Source organism: Bombina bombina, chromosome 7 (genome assembly GCF_027579735.1).
Source record: "Bombina bombina isolate aBomBom1 chromosome 7, aBomBom1.pri, whole genome shotgun sequence".
Classification (NCBI taxonomy): Eukaryota; Metazoa; Chordata; class Amphibia; order Anura; family Bombinatoridae; genus Bombina; species Bombina bombina.
In genome coordinates, this window is record NC_069505.1 from 472,230,240 (window position 1) to 472,252,011 (window position 21,772).

General features: G+C 35.8%; 1 protein-coding gene across 1 annotated transcript in view; it reads left to right on the top strand.

The window, feature by feature from the left end:
* Positions 1 to 20,891, top strand: part of LOC128666757 (gastrula zinc finger protein XlCGF26.1-like) — a 66,617-nt gene extending 45,726 nt beyond the window's left edge. Inside the window, exons 6-7 of the mRNA XM_053721527.1 lie at positions 10,243 to 10,347; positions 17,523 to 20,891. Of these exons, the coding sequence (XP_053577502.1) occupies positions 10,243 to 10,347; positions 17,523 to 18,727 (1,310 nt within the window). The 3' untranslated portion in view covers positions 18,728 to 20,891. The remainder of the gene's footprint in view (positions 1 to 10,242; positions 10,348 to 17,522) is intronic.
* Positions 20,892 to 21,772: the final 881 nt, after the last annotated feature.

Genomic DNA, 21,772 nt, shown 5'->3' on the forward strand with positions numbered 1-21,772 from the left:
TAACCTTATCTATGGTTCACTAGTATTACAGTGCTTGCACATATTTATTTATTGTGTGACAATAACCTTATCTGTTGTTCACTAGTATTACAGTGTTTGTACATATTTATTTATCATGTGACAATAACCTTATCTACAGTTCACTAGCCTTACACTGTTTGTAAATATTTATTTATAATGTGACAATAACCTTATCTATGGTTCACTAGTATTACAGTGCTTGCACATATCTATTTATCATGTGACAATAACCTTATCTATGGTTCACTAGCCGTACAGTGCTTGCACATATTTATTTATCATGTGACAATAACCTTATCTATGGTTCACTAGCATTGCAGTGTTTGCACGTATTTATTTATTGTGTGACAATAACCTTATCTATGGTTCACTAGCATTGCAGTGCTTGTACATATTTATTTATCATGTGACAATCACCTTATCTATGGTTCACTAGCCTTATACTGCTTGCACATATTTATTTATCATGTGACAATAACCTTATCTATGGTTCACTAGCCTTATACTGCTTGCACATATTTATTTATCATGTGACAATAACCTTATCTATGGTTCACTAGCATTGCAGTGCTTGCACATATTTATTTATCATGTGACAATAACCTTATCTATGGTTCACTAGCCTTACAGTGCTTGCACATATTTATTTATCATGTGACAATAACCTTATCTATGGTTCACTAGCCTTACACTGCTTGCACATATTTATTTATCATGTGACAATAACCTTATCTATGGTTCACTAGCCTTACACTGCTTGCACATATTTATTTATCATGTGACAATAACCTTATCTATGGTTCACTAGCCTTACACTGCTTGCACATATTTATTTATCGTGTGACAATAACCTTATCTATGGTTCACTAGCCTCACAGTGCTTGCACATATTTATTTATCATGTGACAATAACCTTATCTATGGTTCACTAGCCTTACACTGCTTGCACATATTTATTTATCATGTGACATTAACATTATCTATGGTTTACTAGCCTTACACTGCTTGCACATATTTATTTATCATGTGACATTAACATTATCTATGGTTTACTAGCCTTACACTGCTTGCACATATTTATTTATCATGTGACAATAACCTTATCTATGGTTTACTAGCCTTACACTGCTTGCACATATTTATTTATCGTGTGACAATAACCTTATCTATGCTTCACTTGCCTTACAGTGCTTGCACATATTTATTTATCATGTGACAATAACCTTATCTATGGTTCACTAGTATTACAGTGCTTGCACATTTCTATTTATCATGTGACAATAACCTTATCTATGGTTCACTAGCCTTACAGTGCTTGCACATATTTATTTATCATGTGAAAATAACCGTATCTATGGTTCACTAGCCTCACAGTGCTTGCACATATTTATTTATCATGTGACAATAACCTTATCTATGGTTCACTAGCCTTACACTGCTTGCACATATTTATTTATCATGTGACAATTACCTTATCTATGGTTCACTAGTATTACACTGCTTGCACATATTTATTTATCATGTGACAATAACCTTATCTATGGTTCACTAGCCTTAAAGTGCTTGCACATTTCTATTTATCATGTGACAATAACCTTATCTATGGTTCACTAGTATTACAGTGCTTGCACATTTCTATTTATCATGTGACAATAACCTTATCTATGGTTCACTAGCCTTACAGTGCTTGCACATATTTATTTATCATGTGAAAATAACCGTATCTATGGTTCACTAGCCTTACACTGCTTGCACATATTTATTTATCATGTGAAAATAACCGTATCTATGGTTCACTAGCCTTACAGTGCTTGCACATATTTATTTATCATGTGACAATAACCTTATCTATGGTTCACTAGCCTTACAGTACTTGCACATATTTATTTATTATGTGACAATAACCGTATCTATGGTTCACTAGCCTTACACTGCTTGCACATATTTATTTATCATGTGACAATAACCTTATCTATGGTTCACTAGCATTACAGTGCTTGCACATATTTATTTATCATGTGACAATAACCTTATCTATGGTTCACTAGTATTACAGTGCTTGCTCATATTTATTTATCATGTGACAATAACCTTATCTATGGTTCACTAGCCTTACACTGCTTGCACATATTTATTTATCATGTGACAATAACCTTATCTATGGTTCACTAGCCTTACAGTGCTTGCACATATTTATTTATCATGTGACAATAACCTTATATATGGTTCACTAGCCTTACACTGCTTGCACATATTTATTTATCATGTGACAATAACCTTATCTATGGTTCACTAGCCTTACACTGCTTGCACATATTTATTTATCATGTGACAATAACCTTATCTATGGTTCACTAGCCTTACAGTGCTTGCACATATTTATTTATCATGTGACAATAACCTTATCTATGGTTCACTTGCATTGCAGTGCTTGTACATATTTATTTATCATGTGACAATAACCGTATCTATGGTTCACTTGCATTGCAGTGCTTGTACATATTTATTTATCATGTGACAATAACCTTATCTATGGTTCACTAGCCTTAAAGTGCTTGCACATATTTATTTATCATGTGACAATAACCTTATCTATGGTTCACTAGCCTTACAGTGCTTTCACATATGTATTTATTGTGTGACAATAACCTTTTCTATGGTTCACTAGCCTTACAGTACTTGCACATATTTATTTATCATGTGACAATAAACTTATCTATGGTTTACTAGCATTACAGTGCTTGCACATATTTATTTATCATTTGACAATAACCGTATCTATGGTTCACTAGCCTTACACTGCTTGCACATATTTATTTATCATGTGACAATAACCTTATCTATGGTTCACTAGCATTACAGTGCTTGCACATATTTATTTATTATGTGACAATAACCGTATCTATGGTTCACTAGCCTTACAGTGCTTGCACATATTTATTTATCATGTGACAATAACCTTATCTATGGTTCACTAGCCTTACAGTGCTTGCACATATTTATTTATCATGTGACAATAACATTATCTATGGTTCACTAGCCTTACACTGCTTGCACATATTTATTTATCATGTGACAATAACCTTATCTATTGTTCACTAGCCTTACAGTGCTTGCACATATTTATTTATTATGTGACAATAACTGTATCTATGGTTCACTAGCCTTACACTGCTTGCACATATTTATTTATCATGTGACAATAACATTATCTATGGTTCACTAGTATTACAGTGCTTGCACATATTTATTTATCATGTGACAATAACCTTATCTAGTGTTCACTAGCCTTACACTGCTTCCACATATTTATTTATCATGTGACAATAACCTTATCTATGGTTCACTAGCCTTACACTGCTTGCACATATTTATTTATCATGTGACAATAACATTATCTATGGTTCACTAGCCTTACACTGCTTGCACATATTTATTTATCATGTGACAATAACATTATCTATGGTTTACTAGCCTTACACTGCTTGCACATATTTATTTATCATGTGACAATAACATTATCTATGGTTCACTAGCCTTACACTGCTTGTACATATTTATTTATCATGTGACAATAACATTATCTATGGTTCACTAGCCTTACACTGCTTGCACATATTTATTTATCATGTGACAATAACATTATCTATGGTTCACTAGCCTTACACTGCTTGCACATATTTATTTATCATGTGACAATAACCTTATCTATTGTTCACTAGCCTTACAGTGCTTGCACATATTTATTTATCGTGTGACAATAACCTTATCTATTGTTCACTAGTATTACAGTGCTTGCACATTTCTATTTATCATGTGACAATAACCTTATCTATTGTTCACTAGCCTTACAGTGCTTGCACATATTTATTTATCGTGTGACAATAACCTTATCTATGCTTCACTTGCCTTACAGTGCTTGCACATATTTATTTATCGTGTGACAATAACCTTATCTATGCTTCACTTGCCTTACAGTGCTTGCACATATTTATTTATCATGTGACAATTACCTTATCTATGGTTCACTAGTATTACACTGCTTGCACATATTTATTTATCATGTGACAATAACCTTATCTATGGTTCACTAGTGTTACAGTGCTTGCACATTTCTATTTATCATGTGACAATAACCTTATCTATGGTTCACTAGCCTTACAGTGCTTGCACATATTTATTTATCATGTGAAAATAACCGTATCTATGGTTCACTAGCCTTACACTGCTTGCACATATTTATTTATCATGTGACAATAACCTTATCTATGGTTCACTAGCCTTACAGTGCTTGCACATATGTATTTATTGTGTGACAATAACCATATCTATGGTTCACTAGCCTTACAGTACTTGCACATATTTATTTATTATGTGACAATAACCGTATCTATGGTTCACTAGCCTTACACTGCTTGCACATATTTATTTATCATGTGACAATAACCTTATCTATGGTTCACTAGCCTTACACTGCTTGCACATATTTATTTATCATGTGACAATAACCTTATCTATTGTTCACTAGCCTTACAGTGATTGCACATATTTATTTATTTTGTGACAATAACCTTATCTATGGTTCACTAGTATTACAGTGCTTGCACATATTTATTTATTATGTGACAATAACCTTATCTATTGTTCACTAGCCTTACAGTGCTTGCACATATTTATTTATTATGTGACAATAACCGTATCTATGGTTTACTAGCCTTACAGTGCTTGCACATATTTATTTATCATGTGATAATAACCTTATCTATGGTTCACTAGCCTTACACTGCTTGCACATATTTATTTATTTTGTGACAATAACCTTATCTATGGTTCACTAGTATTACAGTGCTTGCACATATTTATTTATTTTGTGACAATAACCTTATCTATGGTTCACTAGTATTACAGTGCTTGCACATATTTATTTATTATGTGACAATAACCGTATCTATGGTTCACTAGCCTTACACTGCTTGCACATATTTATTTATCATGTGACAATAACCTTATCTATGGTTCACTAGTATTACAGTGCTTGCACATATTTATTTATTGTGTGACAATAACCTTATCTGTTGTTCACTAGTATTACAGTGTTTGTACATATTTATTTATCATGTGACAATAACCTTATCTACAGTTCACTAGCCTTACACTGTTTGTAAATATTTATTTATAATGTGACAATAACCTTATCTATGGTTCACTAGTATTACAGTGCTTGCACATATCTATTTATCATGTGACAATAACCTTATCTATGGTTCACTAGCATTGCAGTGTTTGCACGTATTTATTTATTGTGTGACAATAACCTTATCTATGGTTCACTAGCATTGCAGTGCTTGTACATATTTATTTATCATGTGACAATCACCTTATCTATGGTTCACTAGCCTTATACTGCTTGCACATATTTATTTATCATGTGACAATAACCTTATCTATGGTTCACTAGCCTTATACTGCTTGCACATATTTATTTATCATGTGACAATAACCTTATCTATGGTTCACTAGCATTGCAGTGCTTGCACATATTTATTTATCATGTGACAATAACCTTATCTATGGTTCACTAGCCTTACAGTGCTTGCACATATTTATTTATCATGTGACAATAACCTTATCTATGGTTCACTAGCCTTACACTGCTTGCACATATTTATTTATCATGTGACAATAACCTTATCTATGGTTCACTAGCCTTACACTGCTTGCACATATTTATTTATCATGTGACAATAACCTTATCTATGGTTCACTAGCCTTACACTGCTTGCACATATTTTTTTATCGTGTGACAATAACCTTATCTATGGTTCACTAGCCTCACAGTGCTTGCACATATTTATTTATCATGTGACAATAACCTTATCTATGGTTCACTAGTATTACAGTGCTTGCACATTTCTATTTATCATGTGACAATAACCTTATCTATGGTTCACTAGCCTTACAGTGCTTGCACATATTTATTTATCATGTGAAAATAACCGTATCTATGGTTCACTAGCCTCACAGTGCTTGCACATATTTATTTATCATGTGACAATAACCTTATCTATGGTTCACTAGCCTTACACTGCTTGCACATATTTATTTATCATGTGACAATAACCTTATCTATGGTTCACTAGCCTTACACTGCTTGCACATATTTATTTATCGTGTGACAATAACCTTATCTATGCTTCACTTGCCTTACAGTGCTTGCACATATTTATTTATCATGTGACAATTACCTTATCTATGGTTCACTAGTATTACACTGCTTGCACATATTTATTTATCATGTGACAATAACCTTATCTATGGTTCACTAGCCTTAAAGTGCTTGCACATTTCTATTTATCATGTGACAATAACCTTATCTATGGTTCACTAGTATTACAGTGCTTGCACATTTCTATTTATCATGTGACAATAACCTTATCTATGGTTCACTAGCCTTACAGTGCTTGCACATATTTATTTATCATGTGAAAATAACCGTATCTATGGTTCACTAGCCTTACACTGCTTGCACATATTTATTTATCATGTGAAAATAACCGTATCTATGGTTCACTAGCCTTACAGTGCTTGCACATATTTATTTATCATGTGAAAATAACCGTATCTATGGTTCACTAGCCTTACACTGCTTGCACATATTTATTTATCATGTGAAAATAACCGTATCTATGGTTCACTAGCCTTACACTGCTTGCACATATTTATTTATCATGTGACAATAACCTTATCTATGGTTCACTATCCTTACAGTACTTGCACATATTTATTTATTATGTGACAATAACCGTATCTATGGTTCACTAGCCTTACAGTACTTGCACATATTTATTTATTATGTGACAATAACCGTATCTATGGTTCACTAGCCTTACACTGCTTGCACATATTTATTTATCATGTGACAATAACCTTATCTATGGTTCACTAGCATTACAGTGCTTGCACATATTTATTTATCATGTGACAATAACCTTATCTATGGTTCACTAGTATTACAGTGCTTGCTCATATTTATTTATCATGTGACAATAACCTTATCTATGGTTCACTAGCCTTACACTGCTTGCACATATTTATTTATCATGTGACAATAACCTTATCTATGGTTCACTAGCCTTACAGTGCTTGCACATATTTATTTATCATGTGACAATAACCTTATATATGGTTCACTAGCCTTACACTGCTTGCACATATTTATTTATCATGTGACAATAACCTTATCTATGGTTCACTAGCCTTACACTGCTTGCACATATTTATTTATCATGTGACAATAACCTTATCTATGGTTCACTAGCCTTACACTGCTTGCACATATTTATTTATCATGTGACAATAACCTTATCTATGGTTCACTAGTATTACAGTGCTTGCACATATTTATTTATTATGTGACAATAACCTTATCTATGGTTCACTAGCCTTACACTGCTTGCACATATTTATTTATCATGTGACAATAACCTTATCTATGGTTCACTAGCCTTACAGTGCTTGCACATATTTATTTATTATGTGACAATAACCTTATCTAGTGTTCACTAGCCTCACAGTGCTTGCACATATTTATTTATCGTTTGACAATAACCTTATCTAGTGTTCACTAGCCTTACAGTGCTTGCACATATTTATTTATCATGTGACAATAACCTTATCTATGGTTCACTAGCCTCACAGTGCTTGCACATATTTATTTATCATGTGACAATAACCTTATCTAGTGTTCACTAGCCTCACAGTGCTTGCACATATTTATGTATTGTGTGACAATAACCTTATCTAGTGTTCACTAGTGTTACAGTGCTTGCACATATTTATTTATCATGTGACAATAACCTTATCTAGTGTTCACTAGCCTCACAGTGCTTGCACATATTTATTTATCATGTGACAATAACCTTATCTAGTGTTCACTAGCCTCACAGTGCTTGCACATATTTATTTATCATGTGACAATAACCTTATCTAGTGTTCACTAGCCTCACAGTGCTTGCACATATTTATGTATTGTGTGACAATAACCTTATCTAGTGTTCACTAGTATTACAGTGCTTGCACATATTTATTTATCATGTGACAATAACCTTATCTATGGTTCACTAGCCTTACACTGCTTGCACATATTTATTTATCATGTGACAATAACATTATCTATGGTTCACTAGCATTACAGTGCTTGCACATATTTATTTATCATGTGACAATAACCTTATCTATGGTTCACTAGCCTTACAGTGCTTGCACATATTTATTTATCATGTGACAATTACCTTATCTATGGTTCACTAGCATTGCAGTGCTTGCACATATTTATTTATCATGTGACAATAACCTTATCTATGGTTCACTAGCATTACAGTGCTTGCACATATTTATTTATTGTGTGACAATTACCTTATCTTGTGTTCACTAGTATTACAGTGCTTGTACATATTTATTTATCATGTGACAATAACCTTATCTATGGTTCACTAGTATAACCGTGTTGGCACATATTTATTTATCACGTGACAATATAAAATTGGTAACCCGATATGTAGAAAACCCACACAATTAGAGTGGGACTGAGGTAATATTTTTAAAAAAATCAACTGCAAATGTATATGTTCAGTATACGGTTATTTTATTTAACACTATAGATTACTTGACAATGAAAATCTATTGTAAGTGTCACTAACTGTCTTTCTAATATTTCATCCTGGATGTCCTCTCACTACCTTAAGCTAAACCTCTCCAAAGCTAAGCTTCTTATTTACCCCCCCTTCTTCCAAAATCACTAGCCCCCAACTTTCTCTAACTGTCTATAACATCATTACCCCAACCCCGCATGCCTGATGTCTTGGGGTCACACTTCACTCCGATCTCTCTTTCACTGCCCACATCCAGTCTTTGGCCCATTCCTGCTACCTCAACCTCAAAAACACCTCCATAATTTGCCACTTCCTTACACAATACTTTGATCCACTCTCTAATCATTTCCGCCTTGACTATTGCAACTCCATCCTCTCTGGCCTCCCTAGCTGCCATCTATCTCCCTTACAATCCATAATAAATGCCTCTGCCAGGCTGATTTTCCTTACACGTTGCTCCTCATCTTCTGCACCTCTCTGCCAGTCCCTTCACTGTCTTCCTCTAATCTTCAGAATAAAACATAAAATCCTGACTCTAACTTTAAAAGCTCTCAATAACACTGCTCCACTCTATATGTCCAACCTAGTCCCGAGATACTCTCCTTCTCGTCCCCTTCACTCTGCTCATGATCTCCTTCTCGCCTCCTCTTTTGTTACCTCCTCACATTACCGTCTAAAAGACTTCTCCAGACTGGACCCTATTTTGTGGAACTCACTGCTCTACACAACTCTCCCCTAGTTTTCAAACTTTCAAGCGCTCCTTAAAGACTCTACTGTGCAGGGATGCATATAATATACACTAACATTTTCCTATCTTAGTCCCTCTCCTGCTTTTAGCTATCCGCTTGAACCCCCTTAAATATAAGCCTACGAGCCTAGCTGCTTTGTGGATCACCTTCATGACAGATGATTTACAACAGTGAAACTCTTTTCAGGGCCCATAACTGTCACCTTGCATATTAGACCCATGTCTTTAGCGTTGCGGAATCTACTGGCGCTCTACAAATAACTGATAATAATGTAAGTAAAGAACCTGTAGGTCAAAAGGGATATGAAATTAAAAAAAATTCTTTCGTGATTCAAGTAGAACATTCAATTTTTAAACAACTTTCTAATTTACATTTATTATCAAATTTTCTTCATTCTCTTGGTATCTTTTGTTGAAACGCAGAAACGTTTGCTCAGGAGTCAGCCCATTTCATGAGCACTATATGGCAGCCGTTTTGTACGAATGTTATCCATTTGCAAGAGCACTAGATGGTTGCACTATTTCCTGCCATGTTGCGCTTCAGATGACTACCTAGGTATCTCTTCAACACAGAATATCATGGGAACGAAGCAAATTTGATAATAGAAGTAAACTGGAAACTTTTTTTAAATGTTATGTTCTGTCTTAATAACAATAGAAATTTTTGGGTTTCATATCCTTTTAATGACATTGATATATAGAGTGTGAGCTCTGTGTAAACAAGCAAGGAGTAAATAGAAAACACATGTAATGTATAAAGATTTGTCATGTTGGCTATTGAAATGTATTATCTGCTTTTTCTTCCGGTTATAATTAATCCAGCAATAACAAAAGTAGAACAAACAGAAGATTTGTGTGCGGTAAAATCCCATGACAATCAGGAGCAGGACAACTATGAAGATGACCTGGAAAACAAGGAGGATACAAGTGAGCGATGTGTAACATATGGCGCTCAGTAGTGACATCATCAGTCTGCATGCAGTCATTAAGCGCTAATGCTGTTTGAGAACATTCTCTTTGCTGCTGTTTTATCAGATGAACTTTATTAAAATTCCTCAGAATTATAAACCCCAAATAGCTGTAACATTTCCAGGGGTTGTTTCTAATCTAGACCATAAAACTGTGAGTGCTAATTTTGGTTCAGACAAAACTACATAACTAGAGTGACAAGTGGTATTACAGAGGGGTCTTTAATACGTTCTGCTTAGTCCTAATTTTGATATTTAAAGGGACATTAAACACTAAATAAACCATTGCTTAAATGGTGTATTCAAAGCAAACATTAGACTTAGAATAATTTGTACACATTTTTAAAAAATAGTCGTCTAGATTACGAGTTTTGCGTTATGAGGGGTGCGGTGCTAACTTGCATGTTATTGTCACCGCTCACTTACCTACAGCGCTGGTATTACAGGTTTTCAGAAACCCAGCGTTATTAGGCAAGAAGTGAGCGTAGAGCAAAATTGAGCTCCATACCGCACTCCAATACCAGCGCTGCTTAAGTCAGCGGTGAGCTGGTTTTAAGTGCTCGTGCAGGATTTCCCCATAGACATTAATGGGGAGAGCCGGCTGAAAAAAAGCCAAACACCTGTAATAAAGCAGCGTAAAGCTCCGTAACGCAGTCCCTTTAATTCCTATGAGGAAACTAAATTTATGTTTACACCTAACACCCTAACATGAACCCCGAGTCTAAACACCCCTAATCTTACATTTATTAACCCCTAATCTGCCACCCCTGACATCGCCAACACCTACATTATACTTATTAACCCCAAATCTGCCGCCCACAACATCGCCGCCACCTACATTATACTTATTAACCCCTAATCTGCTGCCCCCAACATCGCCGACACCTACATTATACTTATTAACCCCTAATCTCCCGCACCCAATGTCGTCGCAACCTACCTACATTTATTAACCCCTAATCTGTCACTCTGGACATCGCCGCCACTATAATAAACATATTAACCCCTAAACCGCCGCACTATTGCATCGCAAACACTAGTTAAATATTATTAACCCCTAATCTGCTGCCCCTTACATCGCCGCCACCTACCTACATTTATTAACCCCTAATCTGCCGCCCCCAACGTTGCCGCCACTACACTAAAGTTATAAACCCCTAAACCTAAGTCTAACCCTAACACCCTCTAACTTAAATATAATTAAAAGAAATCTAAATAAAACCTTCTATTAATAACTAAATAATTCCTATTTAAAACTAAATACTGTACCTGTAAAATAAACCCGAAGCTAACTACAATATAACTAATAGTTACATTGTATCTAGCTTAGGGTCTATTTTTATTTTCACAAGTTTTTGTATTTATTTTAACTAGGTAGAATAGTTACTAAATAGTTATTAACTATTTACTAACTACCTAGTTAAAATAAATACAAATTTACCTGTAAAATAAAACCTAACCTGAGTTACACTTACACCTAACCTTACACTACAATTAAATAAATTAAATTAAATACAATTACCTAAATTACAAAAAAAACACTAAATTACACAAAATATAAAAAGAAATTATCAGATATTTAAACTAATTACACCTAATCTAATAGCCCTATCAAAATAAAAAAAGCCCCCACAAAATAAAAAAACCCTAGCCTACAATAAACTACCAATAGCCCTTAAAAATACAAACACCCCCCCAACAGTAAAACCCACCACCCACACAACCAAACCCCCCAAATAAAAACCTAACTTAAAAAACCTAAGTTCCCCATTGCCCTGAAAAGGGCATTTGGATGGGCATTGCCCTTAAAAGAGCATTTAGCTCTTTTTCAATTGCCCAAAGCCTAATCTAAAACTTAAACCCACCCAATAAACCCTTAAAAAACCTAACACTATCCCCTGAAGATCCACTTACAGTTTTGAAGAGCCTACATCCATCCTCAACGAAGCCAGGAGAAGTCCTCAGCGAAGCGGCAAGAAGTCCTCAACGAAGCCGGGAGAAGTCTTCATCCAAGCTGGCAGAAGTGGTCCTCCAGACGGGCAGAAGTCTTCATCCAGACGGCATCTTCTATCTTCATCCATCCTGCGTGGAGCGGGTCCATCTTCAAGACATCCGGCGCGGAGCATCCTCTTCTTTCGACGACTTAAGACGAATGAAGGTTCCTTTAAATGACGTCATCCAAGATGGCATCCCTTTAATTCCGATTGGCTGATTGAATTCTATCAGCCAATCGGAATTAAAGGTGAAAAAATTATATTGGCTGATGCAATCAGCCAGTAGGATTGAGCTTCAATCCTATTGGATGATCCAATCAGCCAATAGGATTGAGCTCACATTCTATTGGCTGATTGGAACAGCCAATAGAATGCAAGCTCAATCCTATTGGCTGATTGGATAGTGTAAAGCTTTAGTTTCTATAAAGTAAGTGCCACAAGGCTGTGTGAAATATAGAATTGTTAAAGGACCATACAACTTGACTTAAATGTATATAAATAAATCATTCAATATCATCAGTACATGTCCCTGATTCAAAAAAGTTTACTGTTCATCGAATCCGATTCTTTTAAAGTTGGATTTTAATGTTATTTAATAAATGCCTCCACTGCCCTCCGTGATATTGAGCTCTTCTCATACAATACTCCTCCAATCTGAACGATCACATCTAAAGTGATTTTGAATATTTTAATTAGTTTGGCACACGCTCCCTTAAGCATGACCCATTGAAGTCGAGCATCAGTGCGTATTCTGTCGTCAATCAAAGAGCTTTAGTGACACTGGCGCTGTTTGTCCTTGTCAGCACTGAATGCGTGCGTGAATTGTCACGTCATCATTCACTACCACTCATTGTTCTTCCCAACTCCCATCTCAAAATACCTCTGCCTACCCAAGAGCTCAGGGCTGACACTTCAGCTCTAAGTCACTGATGTAGGAAAATACATCACCAGGATCACAGCACCTTATGGTCTGTGCACACTCCCGCATATACAACCTAGGTTACCCTCCGTAACAAGGCAAGCATAATGAGTTTCATAGATACATTTTGTAAAAGAAATATCATAAGAACGATAAAAATGTTTTATATGAAAGCAATTGCAATTTTAAAACACTACAATAAACCTTTTTATATTTTGAATAAAAAAAATTTTTTGCACTCTAACAGGGTTTCCACACAGCCTTGTGGCCCCTATTACTTTATAGAAACTAAACCTTAAAACTTTTATATCTTCAGTGAAGTCGTCCTGGACAGGATGTCTTAATCCCAACACCAGCGCACTAACTCTTATTGGGGGCATCTTCTCATTCCCTTAGCATTACATACTGAGGTATACAATCATCAGCTTGTCTTCGGTGTTTGCTATCCTATGTGAGTGAGACCACACTACAGTGCCTCGTACACGCTCACTTCAGAATATAGACTTCAATCAGCAATGACTCAATTACATCACAGAGAAATCCTACCAAGGTCTATAAAATCCCATTGGATCCTTTTGGAAGTGCTTGGTTATTCTAGTGACAAGTCATTGTTTCCCCAGCTCCCATATGCTCATTGGTCTTCCAGGTTGCCCATTTATAATGACATTTTCCCTGCCTTTTGCTTCCTTCTGGCTTCTTTACTCCAGGCTCTTTACTATGGTTTTGTCCTACTGCCTGACCCCTGCAATATATATTACCTTGTAACCTGTTTCTTGACTTGACCCCTTGGCTTGTTACCTGGAATCTCTTGGTTCTCTGTTCAATCCCTGGCTTGACAACTGATTGGACTGATACTTGCCTGAACCCTGTGTACATCTGCTGGTTTTGGCTATCTCCCTGGGTTGACCTTTTGGCTTGTTATTTGACTTTGGATTTTGATTTTCTTTGAGCAAGTTCACTATAAGCCCCTGTGCCTACTCTCTCTCTCTCTCTCTCTCTCTCTCTCTCTCTCTCTCTAGCATTCCTCTTCTAAACTAAGCTTCTAGCAGAGGAGATGCATGTAAGGATGTGCTCAAACCTGCTATTGAATTTCTACATCTGCAAGCCTTCCCAGGCACACACCCATTATAAACTGGCTGGAATTGAGAACACCAACACTTCAAAGTTTAAGGGACAGTTTACCTAAAAAATTTCTTCCATTTATTTTGTTCAATTTTACCTCACTGAGGGTCAGTTTACAAGTGGTGCTCTATCCTTAGCACAAGGAACGTAAACGTGATCACGGGATTGCAGTGATTTTTAACATTAGATCCATATTAAGCACTGTTTAAATTACCGCAAATTTGTTTGCTCAAACTCACAGTAATTTACTCTCCCCATATTTTTTGTAGGAGGCTTTGAGTGGTAATGTATACAAAGTAAATACAATTGCTTGAACGCAATGGCATTCAGCACTCAAACTTGAAATTATCTCAGTCATCAGTCTGTTCACCTAGGAGAGTGGTTTCTCCACCAGAAGATTTTCGACCAGCTAGTGACCAAGTGAGGTCCGTCAGATATAGGTCTGATGACTTCACACTTGAATCACAAACTTCCTGTTAATTGTGTCGGATCCAGGGATCCAAAAGCTCTAATGATAGATGCCTTAGGGTGTCCATGGATCTTTCATCTAGCCTATCTGTTTCCTCCTTTTGTTCTTCCAAGAATTATTGCTCAAATCAAACAGGAATCTGCATCAGTAATCCTGATTGCTCCAGCTTAGCCCAACAAGCCATGGTATGCGAACTTTGTTCAGATGTCCACGTCTCCCCCATGGCTTCTTCCTCAGAAGAAAGATCTCTTGTCTCAAGGGCCACTTATCCACCAGAATTTCAAATCTCTAATTTAAATTGCGTGTAGGTTGAATGCCTAATCCTGAAACATAGAGGTTTCTCAGATTCAGTAATTGATGCTCTCTTTCAGGGTAGGAAACATGTGACTCAAAAAATGTATCACAAGACTTGGAAGGTGTACTTCAACTGGTTTTCTTTCAGAGGTTTTCTTACAGAATTATCTCTGCATCTGTTCAGTTTCCTGGACAACTGTGAGGTTCCAGTCTGCTTCCTTGCACTTTTTGGTGCTATTCGTTTGTGAGTATTAGTCTTACATATTTTGCTTGTCCCTTGGTATTGTGGTATTAGGCCATTGGGCGCCTCTGTGTTTCTTTTTTCAGACCATCTGTTATCATCAGGATTTTGAAGCCCCTACGACAGAGAGCTGACCTTTGCAATCTTCTGGAGCTATTGTGACTTACAGGATATCACTTAGTTATTGGACATTTATTGTGTTTCCAGTCACAAGGTTATATTTATTTTTTTTCCTCTGGTATTCTGCTGTTTATTTTTAGAGTGTTGTATATATTATTATTGTTCTTATTACATTGTGTTACATTTGTTTTGATTGAGAGCGCTCCCTTGAGGATTGGTGTGCTTCCACCATATCTATATATTTTGGTTTTCTTTCAGAGGGTTTTCCTGACATTCTTTTTGGATTCCTAGAATTCTTTAGTTTCTTCTGGATTATCTTGACAAAGGATTGTTTGCTAGCTCCCTTAAAAGGTCAGATCTCAGCCTCTTTCACAAAAGAGTAGCCAAACTTCTTTATGTACACACTTTAATTCAATCATTGGTGAGAATTAGACCAACTGTGAGACCTATATCTCCCCTCCTTGGACTTTGAATTTGGTTCTTTCAGTCTTACAACGCCCTCCTTTTGAGCCTATGCACAACATATATATGAAACTGTTATCCTGGTTTTCTTTTATCCATTTCCTCTGCTAGAAGAAGAACCTCCTGGATTATCTGCCTTATCATGTGAGTCTCCCTTTCTTGTTTTTCACAAAGACAAGGCTGTGTTCGTACTAAATTCAATTTTCTTCCCAAAGTTGTTTCTTCAGAGAATATCAACCAGGAAATTGTTGTTCCTTCATTGTGTCCGGATCCTTCTAATTCTAAGGAACGGCTTCTGCATAACCTTGATGATGTTTTTATCTTCAAGCTATTAAAAGTTTCAAGTAAAGTTCTAGTTTATTTGTTCACTATTCTGGTTCTCGTAAAGGTCAGAAGGCTACAGCGGGTAGCCTTAGCTTCTTGGTTCAAACAGTTAATTCACAAAGCTTACTTAGTGGCAGGAAAGTCTCCCCCTTAGTTTACCACAGCTCATTCAACCAGATTGGTTGTTACTTCATGGGCTTTAAAAAAATGATGCTGATGTGCAAAGCAGCAACATGGTCTTCTCTGCACAATTTCTCAAAATGTTACAGTTTTTGTTGTTTTGCTTTCTCGGAAGCAGCTTTTGGCAGGAAAGTCCTTCAGGACACAGTGCCCGGCATATAGAAACTGATTTATTTTATCCCACCCTTTCCTTACCATCGATTCTTAGATTGGGTATTAAATCCCATATATCAATGTTTCCCTGTGGACTCTCATCGTCGTATGAAAGAAAACAGAATGTATGCTTACCTTATAGATTATTTTCTTTCAGGATGATGAGTCCATAGGCCCCGCCCATTTTTAACCGTTTTTTGGGGCGACCGTTATAATTTGCACCTCTGTAAACCCTGCTTTTTGTGTTTTCTATCTATCTGTCTCCTTTTCTCTGCTCTGCTATATGTTAAACTGAATAGGGTTGGGAGGTGGGAGGGATTAAAAACTCTTGGCCGTCTACTAGTGACGGGAAATATATAACATATGTGAAGGTTTCCCTGTGGACTCTCATCATCCGAAAGTAAAGAATTTCTCAGGTAAGCATAAATTTTGTTTTTCCTTTAGTTTACTTTCCTCCTTTTTACTCTGTAGAGCAACAAATCAATTTATCTCACATATAAGGCAGTTGAACACTATGAGCATTTGGGCTCTTTAAAACCGCAACGAGCATGTTTCTCTTTAGCAGCATATTTACATGTTTAAAGTCAAATCCATTATACAGTGTAACCTCTTTTTACTAAACTAATGTCTTTAAAAAACTCAAGAAGCCCAAATGTGTGTGTGTGTGTGTGGGCAATACTGTAATGAATTATTCATATAAGAGCAGCGCTCACTCATACTCACCCTATTGCTCACTCATATTTCAGTATTGAGCTTTGACCTGTATTCAAATTAACACTGATTCTTACATTATGTTTAACCTACACAAATGGAAAAAAAAAATTATAACTTTACTCTTACTGTGTTTTATTTTCAGTGTATCGATCAATGAGCTCAGATGTTCCTTGTCAAGACTGGAGTGCAGATGATTCTTATAGTCTCTTTAAAAATACACAAAACTATGTGGCGAATAAACCATTTTCATGTTTTTTATGTGGGAAATGTTTTACCCACAAATCACATCTTCTTACTCATCAGAAAATTCATACAGGGGAGAAAGAATATTCATGTTTTGTATGTGGGCAATGCTTTATCCAGAAAACACATCTTATTGACCATCTGAAAATTCATACAGGAGAGAAATCTTATTCATGTTCTGAGTGTGGGAAATCTTTTACCCAAAAATCAAATCTTATTAGACATCAGAACATTCATACAGGAGAGAAATCTTATTCATGTTCTGAATGTGAGAAATCATTTAACCAAAAATCGCATCTTATTGCTCATCAGAAAAAATATAAACATGAGAAATCATTTCCATGTTCTATATGTGGAAAATGCTTTACCCAGAAATCTGTTCTTATTGACCATCTGAAATTTCATACTGCAGAGAAAGCATTTTCATGTTCTGTATGTGGGAAATGTTTTATCCAGGAATCGCTTCTTAATGACCATCTGAAAACTCATACAGGAGAGAAAGAATTTTCATGTTCTGAATGTGGGAAATGTTTTAAATGGAAGTCCTTTCTTTTTAGACATCAGCAAACTCATACAGAAGAAGAAGTTTCATGTTCTGAATGTGGGGAATGTTTTAACCAGAAATCAAAACTTATTGCTCATCGGAAAATACATCAACGTCAGAGAGCATGTTCTTGTTCTATATGTGGGAAATCTTTTACACAGAAATCACACCTTACTAGGCATCAGAAAATTCATACTGGAGAGAAAACATTTTCATGTTCTGAATGTGGGAAATGTTTTAACCAGAAATCAAATCTTATTGCTCATCAGAAAATACATGTACGTGAGAAATCATTTTCATGTTCAGAATGTGGGAAATGTTTTACTTTCAAGCCAGATCTTGATAATCATGAAAAAGTACACACAGGAGAGAAAGTATTTTTGTGTAATGAATGTGGGAAATGTTTTACATTGAAATCAACACTTAGTAGACACCAGAAAACTCATACTGGAGAGAAAGCATTCTCCTGTTCTATATGTGGCAAATGTTTTACAAATAAATCAAATCTTATTATTCATCAGAAAAAACATACAGGAGAGAACTCTAATAGTAAATATTAATTAAAGGGACATGATACCCAAATGTTGAAACACTTTAAAGTGATGCAGCATAGCTGTAATAAGCTGACTAGAAAATATCACCTTAACATCGCTATATAAAAAGAAATATATATTTTACCTCAAAATGTCCTAAGCATTCACGCCCCCATTGTAAAGGACTTTGAGCAGCAAATCAGTATGCCTGTCCTGGGACTTGCAAGGGAGCGTGCCTCATGCACACTGATGTTATTTCCCTATTCAGTTTAAGGAAGTTTACTATGAAATCTCATGAGAGTTAAGTGAAATTGCATGAGATCACAGTAAAAGGGTTCAGGAACTCAGCACGGCTGATGCTGATTGGCTGCTGTTCATTTCTTCCTTTTTTTTTTTTACACCTGCACTTGGGCAGTAACTGAAAGATAACTTTTTACACAGCACTTACTCTGGTGAGTTGAGGAAATTGTGAAGTAACATATCTTCCTTTTTACATAGAGATGTTCAGGGGATATATTTTCCTGTCAACTTTTTACAGTTATGCTGTATCACTTTCAAGGGATTTAGCATATGAGTATTATGTCCCTTTTAAGCCCACTTAAGTAAATGTTAAAGGGACATGAAACCTAACACAATGTTCTTTCATGATTTAGATACAATTTTCAACAACTTTCCAACTGACTTTTATCTAATTTGCTTCATTCTCTTGGTCTCCTTTTTAGAAGAAGGAACAATGCACTACTGGGAGTTTACTGAAAACATCAGGTGAGCCAATAACAAGGCATATATGTGTAGTCACCAATCAGCAGCTCCTGAGACTACCTAGGTATCCTTTTCAACAAAGGATACCAAGAGAACAATACTAGTTAGACAAAAGAAGTAAATTGGAAAGATGTTTAAAATCACATGCTCTACCTGAATGATGAAAGAAAACAAGTTTTCATGTCCCTTTAATGTTTCCTCTCTGTCGGGAACAAAAGCAGGATTTGTAAATGTTCTAGATCCACAAAGTAGAGTTTATTTTTATCCTTTGTGGTAGATAAGTAATACTATACATATCCCAGTAGTATCATGACTACAACACACATTTTAGCTTAGTGCTATTCTGATGCATTCTAGTAACATGGGGGTTGGGACTTTCATCAGCTGACATTTCACCTGTACAGGACTTATATATATTTAGGTCTATAAGTATTTGGACAGTGACACAATCTTCATAGTTGTGTCTGTGATGTGATTGAAATGCAGACTTTCCGCTCTTTTCAAGGGGTTTAACAAAAACATTATACTAATCCTTAGGAATTACACCAGTTTTCATGTATAGTTAGTGACTGCTTGATATCTTGGAACCCAGGGACATTACCAAGTTCCGTGTTTCCTCCCTAGTGATGCTTTGCCAGGCTTTTACTGAAGCTGCCTTAAATTGCTGCTTTTTTTCTGGGTCTTTATGCCTTCAACTTTGTCTTCAGCAAGTGAAATGCATATTAAATTGGCTTGAGGTCAGTTGTCTGACTTGGCCATTTTATAATATTTCAACTCTTTGCCTTGAAAAGCCTTTTGGTTGTTTTGAGTCATTGACCATGTGTACTGTGAGGTGCCATCCTATAAGTTATTTTAGCTGATTCTGAGCAGACCGTATAGCCTTTATACACTTCAGAATTTACCCCACTACTTCTGTCATAAATCACATCATCAATAAACCCCCATGACCGGTTAAACTGTCAGCCTTACATTCCCATGCCATAACACTACCTCCACCATGTTTCATTTATGTTGTATGCTTAAAGGGACAGTCTAGTCAAAAATTTAACTTTTTGCGATTCAGATAAGGCATGCAATTTTAAACTACTTTCCAATTTACTTTTATCATCAAATTTGCTTTGTTCTATTGGTATTCTTTGTTGAAAGCTAAACCTAGGTAGGCTCATATGCTAATTTCTAAGCCTTTGAAGGCCGCCTCTTATCTCATGTTTGACAAGGTTGTTTTACAGCTAGACAGCACTAGTTCATGTGCGCCATATAGATAACATTGTGCAAACTCCTGTGGAGTCATTTATGAGTTAGCACTGATTTGGATAAAATGCAGGTCTGTCAAAGAACAGAGATAAGGGGATGGACTGCAGAGGCTTAGATACATGGTAATCATAGCGGTAAAAAGTATATTAATATAACCAAACTGGGGAATGGGTAATAAGGGGACAATCTATCTTTTTTTAAACAAAACAAAAATCTGGAGTAGACTGTCCCTATAAGAACTAATGATTCCCTTATCCATAAACTTATCTTCCTGTGATTCTGGTTCAGGTTGATCTTAGTTTAATCTGCTAAAGAATATTGTTCTAGAACTGGGCAGGCTATGTTTTCTTACAAAGTCTAATCTGACATTACCATAAATTTCAAATCATTGGTAAGCCCAAAAAATAGGAAACCATCTGCATTTACATCATGAAGTCTTCTCTTGATTGTAGATTTGCTAACTTCCGAATAGTGTTCTTGACTTGGCTAGATGTTAAGGTTTTTTTTTCCACTAATGAAATATACTGCATTTAGATTAGGTTTATTGGTGTTTCTGAGCTCAGTGCAATCCTTCTTTTTAAGGATATATCAAGTTGTTGATTTGACCACTGCTAATTTTTCTGTTAACTCTCTGGTGCCTTTTTGTTTCTTCAGCCTAATGATGATCTGCTTTTCTTGCATTTACAGCACTTTGGACCTAATATTGAGAGTTGACCGCAATAGCTTACAAATGCAATTTCCATATTTGAAAACCAACTCCAGACCTACTTAGAGCCAGATTACGAGTGAAACGCTAATGGTTACGTGCAAGCAATATCGGGTTTATCGCGGCTGTTTGCGATTTACATTAGAATGATTACCGTGAGCTCAGGGCTCCGGTTAACTATTTTGCAAAACAAAAAAGTGTCACAAAACACATCAAAAATACATTACAATGTACAGTTACACTCATAATAACAACATCTAATAAATAAATCACACAGTACAGTTACACTCATAATAACACTATCTAATAAATACATTACATAGTACAGTTACACACATATTAGCACTGTC